The sequence below is a fragment of the Rhincodon typus genome, chromosome 6 (genome assembly GCF_021869965.1).
Source record: "Rhincodon typus isolate 14 chromosome 6, sRhiTyp1.1, whole genome shotgun sequence".
NCBI lineage: Eukaryota > Metazoa > Chordata > Chondrichthyes > Orectolobiformes > Rhincodontidae > Rhincodon > Rhincodon typus.
This window is the reverse complement of record NC_063337.1, coordinates 29,704,112-29,724,506: the sequence shown is the minus strand read 5'-3', so window position 1 is coordinate 29,724,506 and position 20,395 is coordinate 29,704,112. Positions and strand designations below refer to the sequence as shown.

General features: G+C 41.8%; 1 protein-coding gene across 2 annotated transcripts in view; it reads left to right on the top strand.

The window, feature by feature from the left end:
- The window catches only part of pds5b (PDS5 cohesin associated factor B), a 229,822-nt gene extending 209,870 nt beyond the window's left edge, over window positions 1-19,952 (top strand). For both annotated transcript variants that reach the window (XM_048598139.1, XM_048598140.1), the window contains 4 exons: window positions 2,921-3,348; window positions 13,752-13,871; window positions 17,690-17,849; window positions 18,779-19,952. In XM_048598139.1, the coding sequence (XP_048454096.1) occupies window positions 2,921-3,348; window positions 13,752-13,871; window positions 17,690-17,849; window positions 18,779-18,814 (744 nt within the window). In that variant the 3' untranslated portion in view covers window positions 18,815-19,952. The remainder of the gene's footprint in view (window positions 1-2,920; window positions 3,349-13,751; window positions 13,872-17,689; window positions 17,850-18,778) is intronic.
- The last annotated feature ends 443 nt before the right edge of the window (window positions 19,953-20,395 follow it).

The following is a 20,395-nucleotide window of genomic DNA, read 5'->3' as shown; positions in this document are numbered from 1 at the left end:
GGCGCCGATACAGTCATCAATGTAACGGAGGAAGAGGTGGGGTTTAGGGCCGGTGTAGGTACGGAAGAGGGATTGTTCCACGTAACCTACAAAGAGGCAGGCGTAGCTTGGGCCCATGCGGGTACCCATGGCTACCCCCTTTGTCTGTAGGAAGTGGGAGGAATTGAAAGAGAAGTTGTTGAGTGTGAGGACGAGTTCAGCTAAGCGGATGAGGGTGTCAGTGGAGGGGGACTGGTCGGGCCTGCGGGACAGGAAGAAGCGGAGGGCCTTAAGGCCATCTGCATGGGGAATGCAGGTGTAGAGGGACTGGACGTCCATGGTAAAGATGAGGTGTTGGGGACCGGGGAATTGGAAGTTCTGGAGGAGGTGGAGGGCGTGGGTGGTGTCACGGACATAGGTAGGGAGTTCCTGGACCAAGGGGGAGAAAATGGAGTCGAGATAGTTGGAGATCAGTTCGGTGGGGCAGGAGCAGGCGGAGACAATGGGTCGACCAGGGCATTCAGGTTTGTGGATTTTGGGAAGGAGATAGAAGCGGGCAGTGCGAGGTTGGGGAACGATGAGGTTGGAGGCCGTGGGTGGGAGGTCACCTGAGGTGATGAGGTTGTGGATGGTTTGCGAGATGATGGTTTGGTGCTCAGGGGTGGGGTCATGATCAAGGGAGCGGTAGGAGGAGGTGTCGGAGAGTTGGCGTCCGGCCTCGGCGATGTAGAGGTCAGTGCGCCATACTACAACTGCACCTCCCTTGTCCGCGGGTTTTATGGTGAGGTTGGGATTGGAGCGGAGGGAGCGGAGGGCTGCACGTTCTGCGGGGGAGAGGTTGGAGTGGGTGAGAGGGGTGGAGAGGTTGAGGCGATTGATGTCTCGACGGCAGTTGGAGATGAAGAGGTCGAGGGAGGGTAGGAGGCCTTGGGGTGGTGTCCAGGAGGAGGGGGTGTGTTGGAAGCGGGAGAAGGGGTCAGTAGAGGGAGGGTTAGGTTCACGGTTAAAGAAGTAAGCGTGGAGGCGGAGGCGGCGGAAAAACTGCTCTATGTCCAAGCGTGAGCGGTATTCGTTGATCTGTGGGTGGAGGGGGACAAAGGTGAGCCCTTTACTGAGGACTGACCGTTCGTCCTCAGTAAGGGGTAGGTCTGGGGGGATGGTGAAGACTCGGCAGGGCTGGGTGCTGCTGTCTCCTCTGGAGCTGCTGGCTGTGGAGGTGGTGGGCGGAGCGTCGGCGGCGGTGGGCGGAGTTGTGCCGGTGTCGGCGGTGGGCGGAGTTGCGCCGGCGGTGGGTGGAGTTGCGTCCGCGTCGGTGATGGGCGGACTGGCGTCGGAGGTAGGAGGAGCGGGGTAGGCGGCGGCAGTAGCGGTGAGGGTGGTCGCGACTTCAGTGTCGGTGGCAACGGCAGCGATGGTGCTTGCTGTCCCGGAAGTGGGGAACCCGGCGGTGGCGGATGTGACGTCATCTGTGGGTTCTCCGATAGTGGGTTCTCCGATAGTGGCCTCATGGCCAATGGCGGCGGACCCATTGTGGGGAAGGTCCTGGGTACGGCTGGGGATTTGGGGGGTGGAGGAAGCCCGTTTTGGGTGGTAGGCACCAGTAAGTTTACTGTACTTCCGGTTTTTAGTGTCCAATAAAGCTGAGTAGAATTGGGAGTTCAGGTTGTGGATCCTACGTAGAATAAAAAACAGGAGAGGTCCTTTGCAGGTCTGGGAGAGGGAGGCTCTGAGCTGGGGTAGGCTTGATTGTAGTGCCTGGAGATGCCGGCGCATTGCTGCAAGTGTGTGTTTCAGGAGTCGCAGGGAGAAACGCTTCTGAAGGATCTCAACCCCATGAGTGTAGATATTATCACGGTTGGGGCCAAATTGGGAAGGCTTGAATGTGGATTGTAGTCCATTGGGGATGATCTGGTTCCGTAGGAAGGTGATGTGGCTGTAGTACCTGGTTTGCTTCAGGACGTGGTCGAGCAGTTTCAGGGCCGAAGAGATTACGAGAGAGTTGCAGTGGGAGAGAGATCCCTTGAGGTTTGTCCGGAGGGAGGAGGGTAACTTCTTCAGGTTAGGCATCCTTTGAAGTCTGTTTAACAAATGGAGTTCAAGACATTATTTATTGTAATAATTAAAAAGTTGCAATGGCCTATTTCTTCAGTCTCTGGATAATCAGAGATTAGAAAAAGCACTGGAAAGTGTACTTTGAGACTCCTTCAAAGTCCAGACTCCTTGACTACACAGTAATTGCCAAGGAAGTTGAAGCTCCCAATGGCCAATAATCCAGGTTCTGGATCCCATGAGAACATCCCTAACTTGGAATTAGAGTTGGAGTCTTCAGAAGGTTCTAACTCTCTTACCTGAGCTATTTGCCAAGAGGTCAGAGGGATGAAAACCTGCTGTAATCCCTGACTGGCTGAAAACTGTGTGATAACCCTCGCCACTTCAGCCTTGATCCAAAACCCCAAGGTTTCTTTTCCCCACTCCCCTCACCTCAAAATCGGACTTGCCATCTTATTAACTGCTCCATTCTGTGCCTGGTTACCTGACTGTTATTCATTAACATTGAAAAGCTGCTTAAATATCCCACAGCTGTTCAGTGTATTGATGAATGAATTTACCAGATTACAGTCACTGCTGTACAAAAGGGACGTGGGTTAGCTTACCTGTACTGCCCTGCACTAGAAGGATTCAGCTCAAATGAAGGTATGTAGTGCATTACTGAGGCCTCCAGCATTGGAAGTTGGTCAGAATTTGGTGGGGGTGTGGTAAATGTAGAGTTCAAAAAAAAAAGTTGTTCAACAGTGATGCTTTTGGAAGATTGTTGCCAATATTTCTATTAATTGCTAGGAATAGTTTGCTTCTGTTTTGTTCTTTGCTTTATCACAGGTACCTGTAATTGTGTGCTTTTTCTCTCCCCCACAAGCCAATGATAATCAATTTTTATTTACAGTCAGAAAGTGATAAACCAAGAGGACGGAAGAAAGCGACCTCTGTACTTTCATTAGATCAAGAAGATCGGTCAAGTGTAGAACTTCTGGATCAAGTGAAACCTGCAAAAACAGGTCAGCGTGGTAGAAAAAGAGCTGCACACACTTCTGATTCAGATGAACAGCAATGGCCAGAAGAAAAAAGATCAAAAGATGATCTCTTGGAGAATGAAGATGAACAAAATAGTCCGCCAAAGAAAACAAAAAGAGGCCGTCCGCCTAAAGCTACAAATGAAGAAGTCGCTAAGGGAGAGACACAAGGAAAAGGAGGCAAAAGAAGTAAAAAGAGAGCAATGTCAGTTGAAAGAGAAGATGGTGACGGTGATAATGAAAACCAGGAACAAAAGCAGAAACGAACCAGGCAGCCAAGAGCCCCCAAAAAATCTCAAAGGTTGGTACTTAAGTGATAATTTGATATGTCCTCTATGAATCGACTAATGCCTAAAGAGTTTAAGATTCTATTCATTACCCCAAGTGAAACATAAGACTCCATGAGATATTCAAGTCTAGTAAAGTAAATATGTCAATTTATATAGAATAAGCATTGAAGATATTCATGTAGGCCCCAAGTAAGAACTTGGTCACACCCAATGTACAGGAAGAAGGTAGCTGGATGACTGTCGGGAAGGGGAAAAGGAATAGGCAGACAGTGCAGGGATCCCCTGTGGCCGTACCCCTCAATAATAAGTATACCGTTTTTGGATACTGTTGGTGGGGGGACCTACCAGGGGAAGGCCATAGTGGACAGGTCTCTGGCACTGAGCCTGACCCTGTGGCAAAGAAGGGAAGTGGAGAGAATAGGAGAGCAATTGTGGTGGGGGATTCAATAGTAAGAGGCACAGACGGGCGGTTCTGTGGACGTGAACAAGATGAAAGGATGGTATGTTGCCTCCCGGGTGCCAGGGTCCGTGATGTCTTGGATCATGCCTTCAAGATCCTTAAGGGGGTGGGTGAGCAACCAGCAGTTATGGTACACATCAGTACCAATGACATAGGTAGAAAAAGGACTGAGAATGTGAAAAACGAGTACAGGGAGTTAGGTTGGAAGCTGAAGTCCTGGACAAACAGGGTAGTTATCTCTGGATTACTACCAATGCCACGTGATAACGAGGTAAGAAATCGGGAGAGAGTGCAGCTAAACTCGTGGCTACAGGGCTGGTGTAGGAGGGAGGGCTTCCATTATGTGGATGATTGGAGCACATTCTGGGGAAGGTGGGACCTGTACAGTAAGGATGGGTTGCACCTGAACCGGAAGGGCACAAATATCCTGGGAGGGAGGTTTGTTAGAGCTGTACAGGATGGTTTTAAACTAGTTTGGCAGGGGGTGGGGAACCAGATTTATAATTCAGAGGATGAGGTATTCGGCCTTCCAACAGTCACAACAGGGAGTGAGGTGGTTGATAAAGAAATGCGGTCAATGGAGCATAGTTGTGGACACCGAGATGGTTTGAGGTGTGTTATACTTCAGTGCTGGAAGTATCAGAAATAAAGTGGATGAACTTAGAGCATGGGTCGGTACTTGGAACTACGATGTTGTGGCCATTACAGAAACTTGGGTAACTCCGGGAGAGGAACGGTTGTTGGAAGTTCTGGGATTTAAATGCTTTAAAAGAAAGAGGGAGGGTGGAAAAAGAGGTGGGGGAGTGGCATTGCTAGTCAGGGCGAGTATAGCAGGTACTGAAAGGCAGTTCGAGAATGATATGTCTACAGAGTCAGTTTGGGTGGAGGTCAGGAACAAGAAAGGAGCAGTCACTTTGGGGTTTTTTTAAAGACCCCCAAATAGTTGCAGAGAAGTAGAGGAGCGGATTGGGAGGCAGATACTAGAAAGGTGCAGAAGTCACAGGGTTGTAGTCATGGGTGACTTCAACTTTCCAAATATTGATTGGAAACTTTTTAGTTTTAATAGTTTAGATGGAGCAGATTTTTTCCAGTGCGTTCAGGAAGGATTCCTGACGCAGTGTGTAGATAGACCAACACGAGGAGAGGCCACTTTGGATTTGGTGCTTGGCAACGAACCGGGCCAAGTGTTAAATGTGTTGGTAGGAGAGCATTTTGGCGGCAGCGATCGTAACTCTGTTTCTTGTACGATAGTCATGGATAAGAATAGGTACATACGGCAGGGTAAAGTTTACAATTGGGGAAAGGGTAATTACAATTCAGTTAGACAAGAACTGGGTAACATAAATTGGGAACTGATGCTGTCAGGGAAGAGCACCACAGAAATGTGTAGATTGTTTAAGGAATGCATACTACATGTGCTTGATATGTTTGTCCCTAGCAGGCAGAGAAGATGCAGTCGAGTGGGGGAGCCTTGGCTCTCGAGAGAGGTGGAACGACTGGTTAAGAGGAAGAAGGAGGCTTATGTGAGGTTTAGGAAAAGAGGAACGGAAAATGCTCTAGAGGGATACAGGTTAGCCAGGAAGGAGCTGAAGAAAGGGCTTAGGAGAGCTATAAAGGGGCATGAGAAAACCTTGGCAGATAGGATCAAGGAAAACTCCAAGGCATTTTACACGTATGTGCAGAACAAGGGAATGACCAGAGAAAGGGTAGGGCTGATCAAGGATTGTAAAGGGAATTTGTGCACAGAGCCTAAAGAGATAGGAGGGGTCCTTAATGAATACTTTTCTTCAGTATTCACAACTGAGATGGACCTAGTTGTAGAGGAGGACGTTATGAAACAGGCAGGTAGGCTAGAGGAGGTTGATGTTAGTAAAGAAGATGTGCTAGGAATTCTGAGAAAATTGAAGATAGATAAGTCCCCCGGGCCTGATGGGATTCATCCAAGGATTCTATGGGAAACGAGGGACGAGATCGCAGGGCCTTTGGCGATGATCTTTTCGTCCTCTCTGTCCACGGGTATAGTGCCGGAAGATTGGAAAGAGGCAAACGTCATTCCCTTGTTCAAAAAAGGGAACAGGGATAACTCTAGAAATTACAGGCCAGTTAGTCTTGCATCAGTGGTGGGCAAATTATTGGAAAGGGCTCCGAGAGACAGGATTTATGATCACTTGGAAAGGCACAGTTTGATTCGTGATAGTCAGCATGGATTTGTGATGGCTAGATCATGCCTCACAAACCTTATTGACCTCTTTGAAGAGGTGACCAAACACGTGGATGAAGGTGGAGCAGTGGATGTGGTATACATGGATTTAAGTAAAGCGTTTGATAGGGTTCCCCATGGTAGGCTCATGCAGAAGGTAAGGAAGCATGGGATAGGGGGAAATGTGGCAGATTGGATTCAGAATTGGCTGACCCTTAGAAGACAAAGGGTGGTAGTGGATGGAAAATATTCAACATGATGCTCAGTTATGAGTAGTGTACTACAAGGATCTGTCTGGTTCCTCTTCTATTTGTGATTTTTGTAAATGATTTGGATGAAGGAGTGGAAGGGTGGATTAGCAAGTTCGCGGACGATACGAAGGTGGGTCACGTTGTGGACAGTGCGGAGGGCTGTTCTAGGTTACAAAGGGACATTGATAGGATGCAGAGCTGGGCTGAGAAGTGGCAGATGGAGTTTAACCCTGAAAAGTGTGAGGTGATTCATTTTGGAAGGACAAACTTGAAAGCAGAATACAGGGTTAACGGAAAGATTCTTGGCAGTGTGGAGGAGCAGAGGGGTCTTGGGGTTCATGCTCACAGTTCCCTGAGAGCTGCCACCCAGGTGGATAGAGTTGTTAAGAAGGCGTATGGTGTGTTAGCTTTCATTAATAGAGGGATTGAGTTCAAGAGCCGTGAAGTTATGCTCCAGCTATACAAAAGCCTGGTTCGGCCACATCTGGAGTATTGTGTCCAGTTATGGTCACCTCGTTACAGGAAAGATGTGGAAGCGTTAGAAAAGGTGCAGAGGAGATTTACCAGGATGTTGCCTGGAATGGAGGGAAGGTCTTACGAGGAAAGGTTGAGAGAGCTAGGGCTTTTCTCTTTAGAACGACGAAGGATGAGAGGTGACTTGATAGAGATGTACAAAATGATCAGAGGTATAGATAGACAGCCAGAGACTTTTTCCTAGGGTGGAGGTAGCTTTTACGAGGGGACATAGTTTTAAAGTGAAAGGAGGTAGATATCGGGGAGACGTCAGAGGTAGGTTCTTTACTCAGAGTGATAGGGGCGTGGAATGCATCGCCAGAGAGGGTAGTGGAGTCGGCCTCAATAGGGGCATTTAAGCGGCTACTGGATAGGCATATGGATGATAGTATAAGGTAGTGGTGGAGGTTAGACAGACCTTAGGTTTAGGGTAAAAGTTTGGCACAACATCGTGGGCCGAAGGGCCTGTACTGTTCTATGTTCTATGATTTGAAGAAATACTTCTGTCAATTGGTTGATTTGAAAAAATGTTCTGGAAACAATCCAGAGATAAAAGTTGATGTGTATTATTAATTTTTGTTTTTTCAAAATGATTAGGCTGCTTGTGACTGAAGTCTAAATAGTCTCCTGTGACAAAGCTCCAAACTCCTTGACACTGTAAGGAGTTGCCTTGGTGCTTGCATTGATTGGGTGACAGCACATAGGCAAATGTAAAAATGATTCCAAAAATATTTCAAGGGGTGGTTAAATAACCTTCCTTACAGATGCTGATTTGAAATGAATAATTTATTCTATGAACTGTTCATCTATTGTTGGAGTCCCCAAGAGGAATATTAAGAAATAATATGGAGTCAGCAAAAGAAGAGGTTATACAAGGTGACTGAGACACACACAGCTAGCAGAGACTGGATAATCTTTGCAAAGTTGCAGGACACTAAACTTCCTCAGTTGTTGAGTGACATTATCAACCTGTTCAAATTCTTCAATGCAAACTCACATCATTTTAACAATCACTAACTTAATGTCTTCAAATGGAAAGTTGTGAATGGATAGTATTGATCTAGGTTGAATAATCATTGATAACATAGTGTGGAGCTGGAGGAACACAGCAGGCCAGGCAGCGTTAGAGGAGCAGGAAAGCTGCCGTTTTGGGTCGGGACCCTTTTCTGAAGAAGGTTTCCTGCTCCTCTGATGCTGCCTGGCCTGCTGTGATCCTCCAGCTCTACACTGTGTTATCTCTGACTCCAGCATTGGCAGTTCTTACTATCTCTGAATAATCATTGAATCTAGCGAACACTAGACTTTTAGAGCAAAAATGACAGCCAGTATACTCGCACTTCTGTAAAGTAATGAGTAGTGCAGAAAGCTAGTGAAGAAATTTTGGAGGCAATGCATCGCTTCAGATGGTAAGATGAGAACTTTGTGAAGTTTCCTAGGCGATTTAACGAACTGATACCAATGCTGCAAATGTTGTAAATTTGAAATAAGAACTTAAAAAATGTTGTAAATACCCAGGTCTCGGCTCTGCAGTCCTGTCCCATCCAGTTGTGAATGGTGATAGGCAATTAACCAACTCACTGGAGGAGGAGGCTCCACAAATATCCCTATCCTTGACAATGGAAGAGCCCGTTACATCAGTGCATTAGGTAAGGCTGAAGCATTTGCAACAGTCGTCAGCTAGAAGTGCCAAGTGGATGATCCATCTTGGCCTGGTCCAGTGGTCTCCAGCATCACAGCTGCAAGTCTTCAGCCAATTTGATTCTCTCCACGTGATGCCAAGAAATGGTTGGGGTCACTGGATAATGCAAAGGCTATAGTCCCTGACAACATTCCAGCAATAGTGCTGAAGATTTGTGTTCCAGACCTTGCTCCCCTAACCAAGCTCTTCCAGTATGTTTGCAACACTGGCATCTACCTGACAATGTGGAGAATTGCCCAGGTATGTCCTGTACACACAAACAAAACAAATCCAACCCAGCCAATTACTGCCCAATTAGTCTGCTCTTAATCATCAGTAAAGTGATGGAAGATGTCGTCATCAGTGTTATCAAGCAGCACCTGCTCAGCAATAACCTGCTCAATGATGGCCAGTTTGGGTTCCACCAGGGCCACTTGCTCCTGACCTCCTTACAGCCTTGTTCAAACATGGATGGAAGAGTTGAATTTCAGAAGTGAGAGTGACAGCCCTTGACATCAAGGTTTCACTTGACCAAGTGGGTATCAAAGAGCCCTGGCAAAATCGGAATCAATGGGTAATGGGGACAAACTCTGTTCTGATTGGAGTCATACCTGGTACATAGGAAAATGGTTGTGGTTGTTGGAGGTCAGTCATCTCATCTCCAGGACATCTCTGCAAGAATGCCTCCGGGTAGAATCCGAGGCCCAAACATCTTCAGCTGCTTCATCGTGACCTTCCCTCCATAATAAGATCAGAAGTGGGGATTTTCGCTGATGTTTTTACACTGTTCAGCACCATTCATGACTCCTCCGATTACTAAAGCAGTTCAAGGTCTGGACAGTATCCAGGCTTGGTATGACAAGTAGCAAGTAACATTCATGCCACACAAATGCTAGGCAATGACCATCTCGAATAAGATACAGTCTAACCACTGCCGCTTAATGTTCATCGTTGTTACCATCACTGAATTTCCCATTATCAACACCCTTGGGGTTACCATTGGCCAGAAATCAATTGAACTCACCACCTAAACACAGTGGCTGTAAGAACGTTAGAGGTTAGGAATCCTGCAAAGTGTAACTCGCTTCCTGATGCCCTATAGCCTGTTCACCATCTACAAGAAGTGTGATGGAATACTCCCCACTTGCATGGATGGGTGCAGCTCCAACACCATCCAGGTCAAAGCAGCCTGTTTGATTGGCACAGGCATCCATTCCCTCCACCACTGACACTCAGTAGCAGTAGTGTATACTATCTCCAAGATGCACTGCAGAATTTCATCAAAGGTCCTTTTAGATAGCATTTTCCAAACCCATGACTACTTCTATGTAGAAGGACAAGGGCAGCAGATACATGGGAACACCACTACCTGCCAGTTCCCCTCCAAGTCACTCACCAACCAGACTTCGTGAAGGAGCAGTGATATATTTCTGTCACTGGGACAAAATCCTGGAGCTCCCTTCCTAAGGGCATTGAGGGTCTATCTGCAGCACATGGACTACAGCAGTTCAAGAAAACAGCTCACCACCATTTTCTCAAGGGTAACGAGGGGCAGCCAATAAATTCTGGTGTCAGTGATGCCAATTTTCCAGAAGTAATTTTGTTTTAAAAAATGTCAGCATCTGGAGAGGGAGAAGCAGAATGAACAAGTTGATGTTGCAGCATCTGGACTGAAAAAGACTAGAGATGTAACAAATGTTAATTAAGTATAGTGACAGATTGTAAAGCAGACTAGATTGGAGAAAGAGCAGAAGACAAGGTCTCTAATTGTGTAGAAAGAAAGAAAGAAAGAAAGAGACTAAATAACAAAAGGATAACGATCCAGGCAAAATAAGAAGGCAGTGTTACGAGTAAAGGAAAGTTGAGTCTAGAGGAGATTTAATTGGCAGTAGCAGATTGATTTATTAACAACAGTTATCGAAATAAATTGGGGACAGATGTTATAACCTGAAAATGGTTGAACACCTACATTGGACCTGGAAGATAGTGTCTAACTGAAAGATGAATTGCTCTGCCTCATGCTCATTTGAGCTTCACTGGATAAGGTCAAAGAATGGAGACCAGAGCGGGGAGGAGAACTAAAATGATATGTGACTGGAAACTTGGGTCACACTTGAAAACCAGTGTAGGGTTTGATTTGTGTAGGTTGGAAGAGAGCAGTCTTTTCAGAATTGAAAAAGAAACAGGAAATGCTAGAGAAACTCGGGTCTAGCAGCATCTTTGAAAAGAAATAAGTTAACATTGAGTTCAAGATGTTTGAAATAACATTCCAAATAATTTTCCGCTGCTGTCACTGAGGTTTTCAGAACTGAAGATGCTAAAGCTTTGAAGTTATGAAAGAAGATCATCCGTCTGTTGATATAATAAAACCAATGTTTGAAGTGTCATTCAATGAAATTAGAAGGGTCAATTGACATAAGTCTAGTACAAATATCAATGTTGTTCAGAGCAGAAGAGTACATTATTTAGTCGATAATGTACTCATTCATCTTATGATTTTTCCATTTTCACAGTGCTGGTGGCTTCCCTTTAAAGACAAAGGCCTATCTTTAGTCATACAAACATGTGAAATAGAAGCAAGAATGGGCCTTTTGTCCCCTGTGAACCAGCTCTGCCATTCAATAAGATCATAACTCATCTGTTTACATTTTGAATTTCACATTTCTAATCTTTGCAATTACCTTTTGGCTCCCTTTCATAACAAGAATCTACCTACTCCTGCCTCAAATGTTCTCGACCATACCTTCTGAGGTAATGAGTTCTGAAATCACAAAGCTCTTTCTAAGAGGGGGAAAAAAAAGCCTCTTTTCTGTCCTGTAGTGACCCCTAATTTTGAAACAGTTCCCCAGTTCTGGACTTGCCCGCAAGAGAAAACACCCTTTCCAAGTCCTGGTCAAAAATATTCAGGTTCTTTATACACATCAATCAAATCATCTTTCACTTTTTTTGTAATGCTAATGGACACAAGCTTGGCCCCTGTAGTCTTTCCTCCTAAGATGACCTACTCATGCTAAGTATCAATGTAATGAACCTCCTTTGAAACATCCCCAACACATTTGCACTCTATCTTAAATAAGAAGACCAAAATTGTCCACCTTTTATTGGAGATGTGATTTCACCAATGCCTAATATAGCTGAAACATAACATCCTTCCTTCTGTGTTCACTAACTCTTGTAATAGAGGATAGCATTCCATTAGCCTTCTTGGTGATGTGCTGTACTTACATGCTGATGTTTTGTGACTCGTGCATTAGAGCACCTAAATGTCTCTGCATCTTAGACTTCAGTTTATATAATACTCTGCTTTTTTTTCGTCTTCCTGTCAGTGGCCAACTTCAGATTTTCCCACATTATTCTCTATCTATCAGATTTTTGCCCACTTAATCTATCCATATCCTTCTGCAAATTCCTTGTTCCTTCTTCATAACACTTGCCCACCTATCTTTTTTGTATCATTTGAGAATTTAGCAACTGTGCCTTTGCCTCCTTCGTCCAAGCCATTGGTGTTAATTGTGAAAAGTTGAGGTCCCAGTATTGACTTCTGTAAGCTCCATTCATCACATCTTGGCAATTGGGCAAAGACCCACTTTTATGCGTAATGTTTTCTGCCGATCTCCTTTCCATGCTGCTAAATTATGCCCTACGCCAAAAGCTTTTTTTCTGCAAATAATTTTGAAGTGGCACCTTCTGGAAGTTCATGTTAAAGACTCCCTTTCGTCCATGCCATCTTACTCCTTCAAACAAGTCTCATGAATTGTTTAAATATTTTTCTTTCACAGAAGCATTCTGAGTCTTCCTGATTACCTTGATCTTCTAAGTGTGTCGCTATAACCTCTGATTCTGCTGCTGTCCACACAGCAGATGTCAATCTAACTGGCCTGTACTTTCCTGTTTTCTGCCTCCCTCTCTGGAATAGAAGCATTATATTTCCTACTTGCTAATGGAATCTTTTCTGAATCAAAGGAATTTTGGAAAAGTAACACCAATGCATCCATTACCTCATTAGCCTCCTTTTTTTTTTTGAGACTCCCAGAAAGAAGCCCATCAGGGTTGATGATTATCAGCCTGCAGCTCCATCATCATCGGTTTGCTTAGGTCTCACTTCCATTGTGATTGCAGTCTCATGAAGTTCCTCTTTCCTTCTCACCTGTTTTACAGATTTACTGGAATGTTTTTGTATCCTCTATAGTGAAGACAGAAGTAAAATATTTGTTCATTTCACCCAGCATTCCTTGCACTAAAAACATTTGAATTTGTTCTACAGCACTTAATTGATAGGTGAAGCAGGCAACACCTTCAGGTCCTGCCTATCAAATGTATCTGACTCCAGACAAGGGTTCTCCCACGGTTTGTGACATCCCTGAGCTTGCATGAGCCACATTACCCGTTAACAATAAAATTGTCAGGACTGAATGATGGGACTGCAGGTGGGTTTGCCGCCTGCTGCCTTATCCAATGCCGTCGAAGTCTGCCGGTTACAGGAATGAGATTGCAAATGTTGAATTAAGTTCCATCCTTCAAATAATTTGTCAACTGGCCCCCTTTTCAACATGGACAGAGGCGTGAAAATCCTACCCTTAACAGTTGTCAAATTAGAGAATGTTCATTCCCATTTGTAGAAATTTGGGATTGTTGTGATCCATTAGCTTGAATTATTTCAATAAAATATCCCTCTTGTTCTTCATGTTCAGTGATAAAATACCACAGTTGTATAATAGCATGAACTAAGGTGGGCAATAACTTTAAAGCAGACGTTTTGGTGGTGCAACCTATTCTGCCCTGAGTTTTGTGCAATGAGTTCTTTTGTTTTAGAGGAGTTTTGATATGCTGTGTCTAACAAATTGTAGCTAGTCAATAGGTTACTTCAGTATTGCTTATGAAATTTTTCTGTAATTAGTTGAAAATTATCATAAGGGTATCAATTGAGTTTTTTGTTGAACTTTACTAATTTGCTTCAATTTAATCCCATAATAGATTTGAAGAGATATCCCCAAGACTTGGAATTGAAAGCTTATCTGCTGATTTTGTGCAAATGTTTTACAGAAAACAAAATTAATTTAGGACTGAAATGGTTTTAATGAGACTTTTAAACTGTACATTTTGCACTTATTATTTGATTCACATGATTAGAATATTATTTTGCAATTTACTGTCAATTCTAGTATATTAGGATTCCTCCAAAAGACATACTGAGCAAATATAGACTAAATTTAAATATGTCAGTGCTAATACACTTTTTTTAATGTTAAATATTTTAAAACATTTAGAAATTTATCAAAGAAACACAAATATTTTAATTATCTATACTATAGAATAGAACCTCCAGAATCTGATGTAAATGAGTCGCTATCTATGGAATCAACGCCACAGAAGAAGCGAGGAAGGCCACCGAAAATGCCGACTACACCACCGTCACAACCAAAGAAAAATTTGTAAGTGGATAACTTCTTTGAGTAAAAAGTTAGAAATGACAAGTGTAACTAAAATAGGGTTAATATGTTGAACATACTCCTGTACCTCCTGATCATCTGGGTGTGAAAACAACAATCTTTTTTCAGATATTTTCCGTTTGTGTTAAGTTGAAATATTTGAGAAGTCTAGGGCAAGCTTGTTTCCATAGCTCAGTACTTTGCTGGCTTCTCAGTAATTAATAAGGTACCAAGCCACACTGATCTATTTGGGGGATGGGGTGATCAAGTGCTGAAAGTTAAGAACAGATTATTTGTTTTCTCAAGGTTAAGGATTCAGTGATTCTAAGGAAAATGGAAGCAGACTCAGAAACAGTGTGGAGTATGGTGCATACATTTCATTCTGATTTCTGATATCTTCTTAATTAGTCTGCAGTTAAATTTACCTGATTATATCTGACAGTCCTTTGCATCTATGTCAGCATTAATCTTACACTGCTGATGTGATTTGACATTTGATCAAATTTGTGGTTTTTCACTTCAACTTTAGCCATTTTACATTGCCATTTGCCAAGTATAATACTTCTAAAACAAAAGAGTTACATCATGCAACCGACCACATTATTGTGCACAGCCTGCATATGACCACTTTGACAGAAATCTCTGTTGGGGGATAACCTGTATACATCTGGTTTATGGTAAATTGGCAGTAAATAAAAGTAATTTTAGATGTATTCACTGCAAACTGTTTCCTCACCTGAAATATGATGCTATTTAATGCCCAAATAATGGATGAGCACACCTTTACTACATGATTGGAAATATCAAGATTTCTGTAAGTTATAGAATCGTAGAGGTATACAACGTTGGAACAGACCCTTCAGTGTTAAATGTGTGATTTTTATACAGATTAATATCCTGCTTGTAGAAGGAACAAGAATGGGAGGGCATAGATTTAGTCCTTTGTAAAAGGAGCAATGGTAATTTGAGCGAGGAAACTTCTGAGTAATTAGGGTATGGAATACACTGCCTGGAAGTGTGGTGGAGACATGTTCAATTGAAACATTCAAGGGGACATGGCACATTATTTGGATAGAAATATTGTCCAAGGATATGAGGGGGAAAGGCAGTAAGTAATTTGAAGAGAAGGCATAGACATGGTGGGCTGAATGGCTGCCTCGTGTGCTGTAACGCTTCTCTGATTTCTGTAATATTATCTGTTTTTAAGAGTTTGGATTTTTTGAATAATGGCATGTGAGTTTGGTCAGTTTAAGAGGTTTAAATGATTAACTTGTAGCTATTTCTACAGCCATGATGATTTATTTTTTCAAAAATAAGTCTCTTTATGGAAGCTAATGAAAATTTGATTACATTGGAACAGTTTTTACGATTGAGCTAAATGAACAGCTTATTGAGCTTCACATAAGAGGTTCCAGAGTTTTCTTTTGACTTGAGGAAAGCACCCACAAATTGAACAAATCCCTTTTGGTCTTGGCATTTTCAGAGACCTTGGGTGAAACTACATCTGTAGGATTATTGGTCCTAAAGAATTGAAAATGTTTAGAACTGTAAGAAATGGGTTACCTCTATGTAAAGAATTAACTTTGTATGTTCCAGACAAGAAGTAGTTGATAAAAATCCTGAAGGGATCATTTGATGGTGAGAAATTCTAACCTCTGTTATAGATTGATTGATTCAGGGAAGGTGCTATGGGATTTGAAACCATACTTGTATTAAGCCTTATTGGGTATGATAGGGAAGGAATTCTCTGTGAGTGCTGTTGCGATTTATAGGAATATATTTTACCATTTATTTTGATACCTTGAAACTTGTGTTGTGTGTGAATAGTTTGGTTTATTCTTCATTTTCATTAAACGTCTGTGCTCCATTCCCTGTAAGTTGCATATGCAGCAGCACCAAGTTTCTGCGCATGGCAATCGGTGTCAGTGTGCAATTTGTGACAGTGACTTCGGGTTCTAGAAGTCGCTGCTGCTGCTTCTATGTTATCATTGAAATTGAATTTGTGGCATAGCGTTGTTGCATTTCAGTGAAAGACCACCTAGTTGCAACCAAGATCAAAGAAATATGATCTATCAAGCCATATTTCTGTCTGTGTCTGATCTGTCCAGTAATACTACCAGCTGGGATCATAACAATGTCAATGACGAAAGAACTAATTTTTATTCAAACCTAAACCTAGTTGATTAGTGCACCCATTTGTATAAAAGCAATTTAGCAGTTTAATAAAATGTGAACATGTTAAGTAATAATTCTGCTTAATAATGTGATTGATTAATGTTATCTTTTAATTCTGGAATTTGAGAACCAGTGACCTAAATTTAACATCTGAGCCCAACAGGTGGCATAACTGCATTTTTTTTTACGCAAAACAAGTCTTTTAATAGTTTTAAAATCAGTCCTCCTACAGAATTAAATCTGTCAAATTAGGTGAGCTGTTGTCTTTGACCATTGTTCCCTGTAATTTTTATTGCTGCTATCTGGACTTCTGAGGTGCGTAGGCAGCAGCTTCTGGAGGCAGAAACAATGCATTGGCTTGCTGGTTGATGTGTGTGGAGCTTTAAAGGGAACATTGCACTTGACCCATGCTATTTTCCTAATCCAATCTTGAATCATTCTTGCTACTAATGTAAGGATAGTTCGGGATCATCGTGTTATGCTGAAATAATAGTAAGCTGTCTACCTGACTTTGTGTTTGTGGACTGTGACACAAGGGAGAAGGCAATCTGGAAACTTTGTTTACTTTTTGGTGTCAACTGTTGTTATTAAAAAAAAATCCTACATCAGTTATATTATTGTCACGTACAAAGCAAGTTTGTTTATACTTTATGATAAATATGTTATTTAACACCAGTCTCAGACTGCAGCATACTTACACTATTGTGAATTCAATCCCTCACAGTGGATATCTTCGTGACTTGCTCTTAATTTCATTACTAAATTGGAAATCTCAATTTTATGGACATATTTCAGTTGTAAAGGTGTGATTTCCAGACTGGAGCTGTGACTTCCAAAATATAACTTAGTTGCATGTTTTGATTCTTAAAGTTAAATATCAATGTGGCTTTGCAGAACTACTATTTAAATGTTTTCCTGTTCTGATAAACCATTCCTGCCATGTTAAAGCTTAAAGTAACTGACAAAATACTAAAAGGTGATATCTTTTATGATACAAGTGGGTTTAGTTCAGTGGTAGAGCATTTGGCTGCAGATTGAGGTCCCTGGTTCAAATCCAGGTGCCTCCTCTTTGAATTATCCTTTTGGGCAGCACAGTAACACCGTGGTTAGCACTGCTGCCGCATTGTGCCAGGGACCTGGGTTTGATTCTGGCCTTGGGCAGCCATCTGTGTAAAATTTGCATTCTCCCCTTGTCCGTGTGGGTTTCCGCCAGGTGCTCCAGTCCTCCCACAGTCAAAAGATGTGCAAGTTACGTGCTAAGTTGCCTGTAGTGTCCAGGGATGTATAGGCTGTGACATGCTGGCAAATGTAGGGTTACAGAGATAGGGGGAGTTCTGGGTCTTGGTGGGATGCTCTTTGGAGAGCCGGTGCAGACTCAATGGGCCAAATAGCCTCTAACCGCACTGTAGCAATTCTATGATCTTCACATTTGCACTTTTCCTTACACCAAACTGTGGTGTTGAACTAATTTTTGTCAGAAATGGTTGGATGTTTAAATGCTTGTGCAAAGTATGAATTCAAAAACCAGCGCTTAGCCACCTTCGCATTATTGCACGTGTCTAACTTTGTGAAGTGTCATTCAGAAGTGGACCTTTTTTGACTACTTTTTGAGTAATGTGTATAACAGTGATACCTTTGTTTTGTAGCCGTGGAGGACGTTCAAGGCGAACTGTCAATAGAGAAGATGATTTATCTGCCGAGATGGATTCGCATCATGATAGTTCATTGGAAAACATGGATATTTCCCAGGAAAGTTCAGTGGATGGAGTGAACACAGAAGAAGAGAATGAATTAAGTACATTGAGGGTATGATTATACATTGTGATATATATCAGAACATGTGTACAAATCTTGTTACAAATCCTGGCATCTGCTCAAGGCTGTAGTAGTATCTGTTTGTCATCCTTTAGAGCGAAACAGAATTTCAAACCATATTTCTTTTCAGTTTTACAAAAGCAAAGTACTGCAGATGCTGGACATCTGAAATAAAAATGAAGTGCTGGAGAAGCTCAGTAGGTTTGGCAGCATTTGTGGAGAGAGAAGCACAATGAATGTTGCTAGTTCATATTGACTCCTCTTCAGCACTGAAGGGGACTGGAAAAGTTGAATGCCATGCGGTGGAGAAAGGAGAGGAGGAGGAAGCAGGTAAAACTGAAAGTGCTGGGTAGAGAAGTCAGTGGCTTGTTTGCATGAGCTTGCTCCAAATAAGTAGCCTGATTTTCTGCTATTAGCATCAGCTGTTGTTCATCTGTTTAATCCTTCTCTACTACCATTAACACTCCATTTGCTTTTTGTTCTGGAGTAGTTCTACCATCTGTTCCACTTGCTGCTGTTCCTCCTCCCTTATCTTCAGCATAAAAAAGATGACTTAAAGGGCAGCGAGCTAGAAGTTGCATTGGACTTGTGGTAACTCTTTCTGTCTTCACCAATGCTGGCAAATCAGCTGAGATTCTCTAGTACTTTGTTCTTATTTTTTCTCTGTTGTTTTCATACTTTGGGAGTTTGATCCTTAATTGACAAAGGTGGTTTTGCGTTTACCCTATTCAGTATAATTGTATTTAATGAATGGAAACTCTGTTTACACTGAGATTATCCTTCATCATAAGCTCTCCAAAGCCAAATCTTAAAAAAACTACTCTATATGTTGAAAATTTCATGAAAAGCTGCAATTAGCTTGATTCAAGCATTATTCTTACAAGGAAAAAATATTTTTCTTGTTATATTTTGTTTAACAGGTGCGTCGCAAGCCCAGTAAAAGGGAAAGAAGATGAAGAGTAGATATTTGCAGGTGTTGGCATTAGAGCTTGGTAATTGTACTGTAAAGCTCAAGGCTAAAGGACAGTGTCTAACAGATAACTGGTTGTTAAGGAAAGCATCTTGTATCTATTACCCATGCATTTGTAGTCCCAAGGTCACAAGCTTCTGGCAAACACATCAAGTCATAAATTGTGGGTTGTCGTGCATTGTGATGTGTGCTTACTACAATGTACTGACATTACAGAGATTGAAATAAATGAAATTGTAAATATTTTTTATGTTTTGATTGAAAATGTGCTTGTATAGCTTTTAAATTACAGCTTTAAATCACCAACACAATTGTGTACTAAATGTGTGGGTGAAGAAAGTTAGTCACAGTGAATGTTGACAACTTAAGCAATACTTGTTAATAATTGTACCTTCTGTGGCATTGTACCTTAAGGGACTGGTTCATGGAAAGAACAAATACATTATTGCATTTTCCTGCAGCACATACTTCTGTGGTTAGATATGTTGGAAAGTCACCTTTTCTAAAACCCTTTAGTGTTTGATTATATATACTTGTTTCTGTAACCTGCTTTACTGCTTCTGCTTTCCACCACTGAAGATGTTGGACAATAAGTCCTCAGTTGTATAAAATGTGAAGTCAGCTAAAATGCTGTGGCATTTTACTTGTCAGTATTGATGCCAGAGATGTCTAGGCTTTTAGATAAAGTTGGAAATAAAAAGGATTTTAGTTAAAATATTTTAATACTGATGGTGTATTAGGCATTCAAATTGTACACCTTATTCTAGTTATTTCCCCTGTTAAATTTGTATCAATCTACTGTATCAATAAAATTCTGTAACTGAGCTTGCCTTGTTATAGTGGGAAAAAAAGTTTGTGTATTTTGAAGGGTGACCCTCCCTAAGTTATGGTTCCTAAGAGTTAGATCATGTGAAAGTTGTTTATTGTGGTATGTGATTAATAAGAAAAGGAGCCTCTCTGCATTGTAACAACTGTCTGTTCTGCTTGAAATGCACTTGACATATCGTTAAAAATGCCTGCAATAATATTTCGTATTTTCCTTGTTGATTTTTTTTATTTCTGTATTGTCGATCTGTACCAAAATTTGGGTTTAATCAGATTAAAATTATTTTGTTTTACAAAGATAGCTATTTGAGTCACTGGAGAGAAATTATCAGTTGCAAAGAAATTTTTGCTGAAGTCTTGAATTGCACCTAGTCGATTTAGGCTGCTGCTAGAAATGCTACAGATGTTGGTTAAACTAGGTAGAATTTTTTTTAAAATAGTATTTATAATTTCCTTCATTGATATAACAATGCATTATATGGCACAAGTTACATGTTTGTCAGATATAAAAATTGCCTGGACAGCAACTAAGTCAATGTTAAGATATTTTGTTACAATTACAGCTATAGTGTTTTCGCTTGGTACAGTCATTGATAAAAAATAGATGTAGCTTGTTTTTGTGCTGATTGTATCCATGGTATTTCAAACAAATTACTAACTCTATTTGGTACCAAAATTGAGTTCAGCTATCGATTTTTTTAAAAAGTCTATATATATATAAAATGCTTGAGGAAAGCACTAA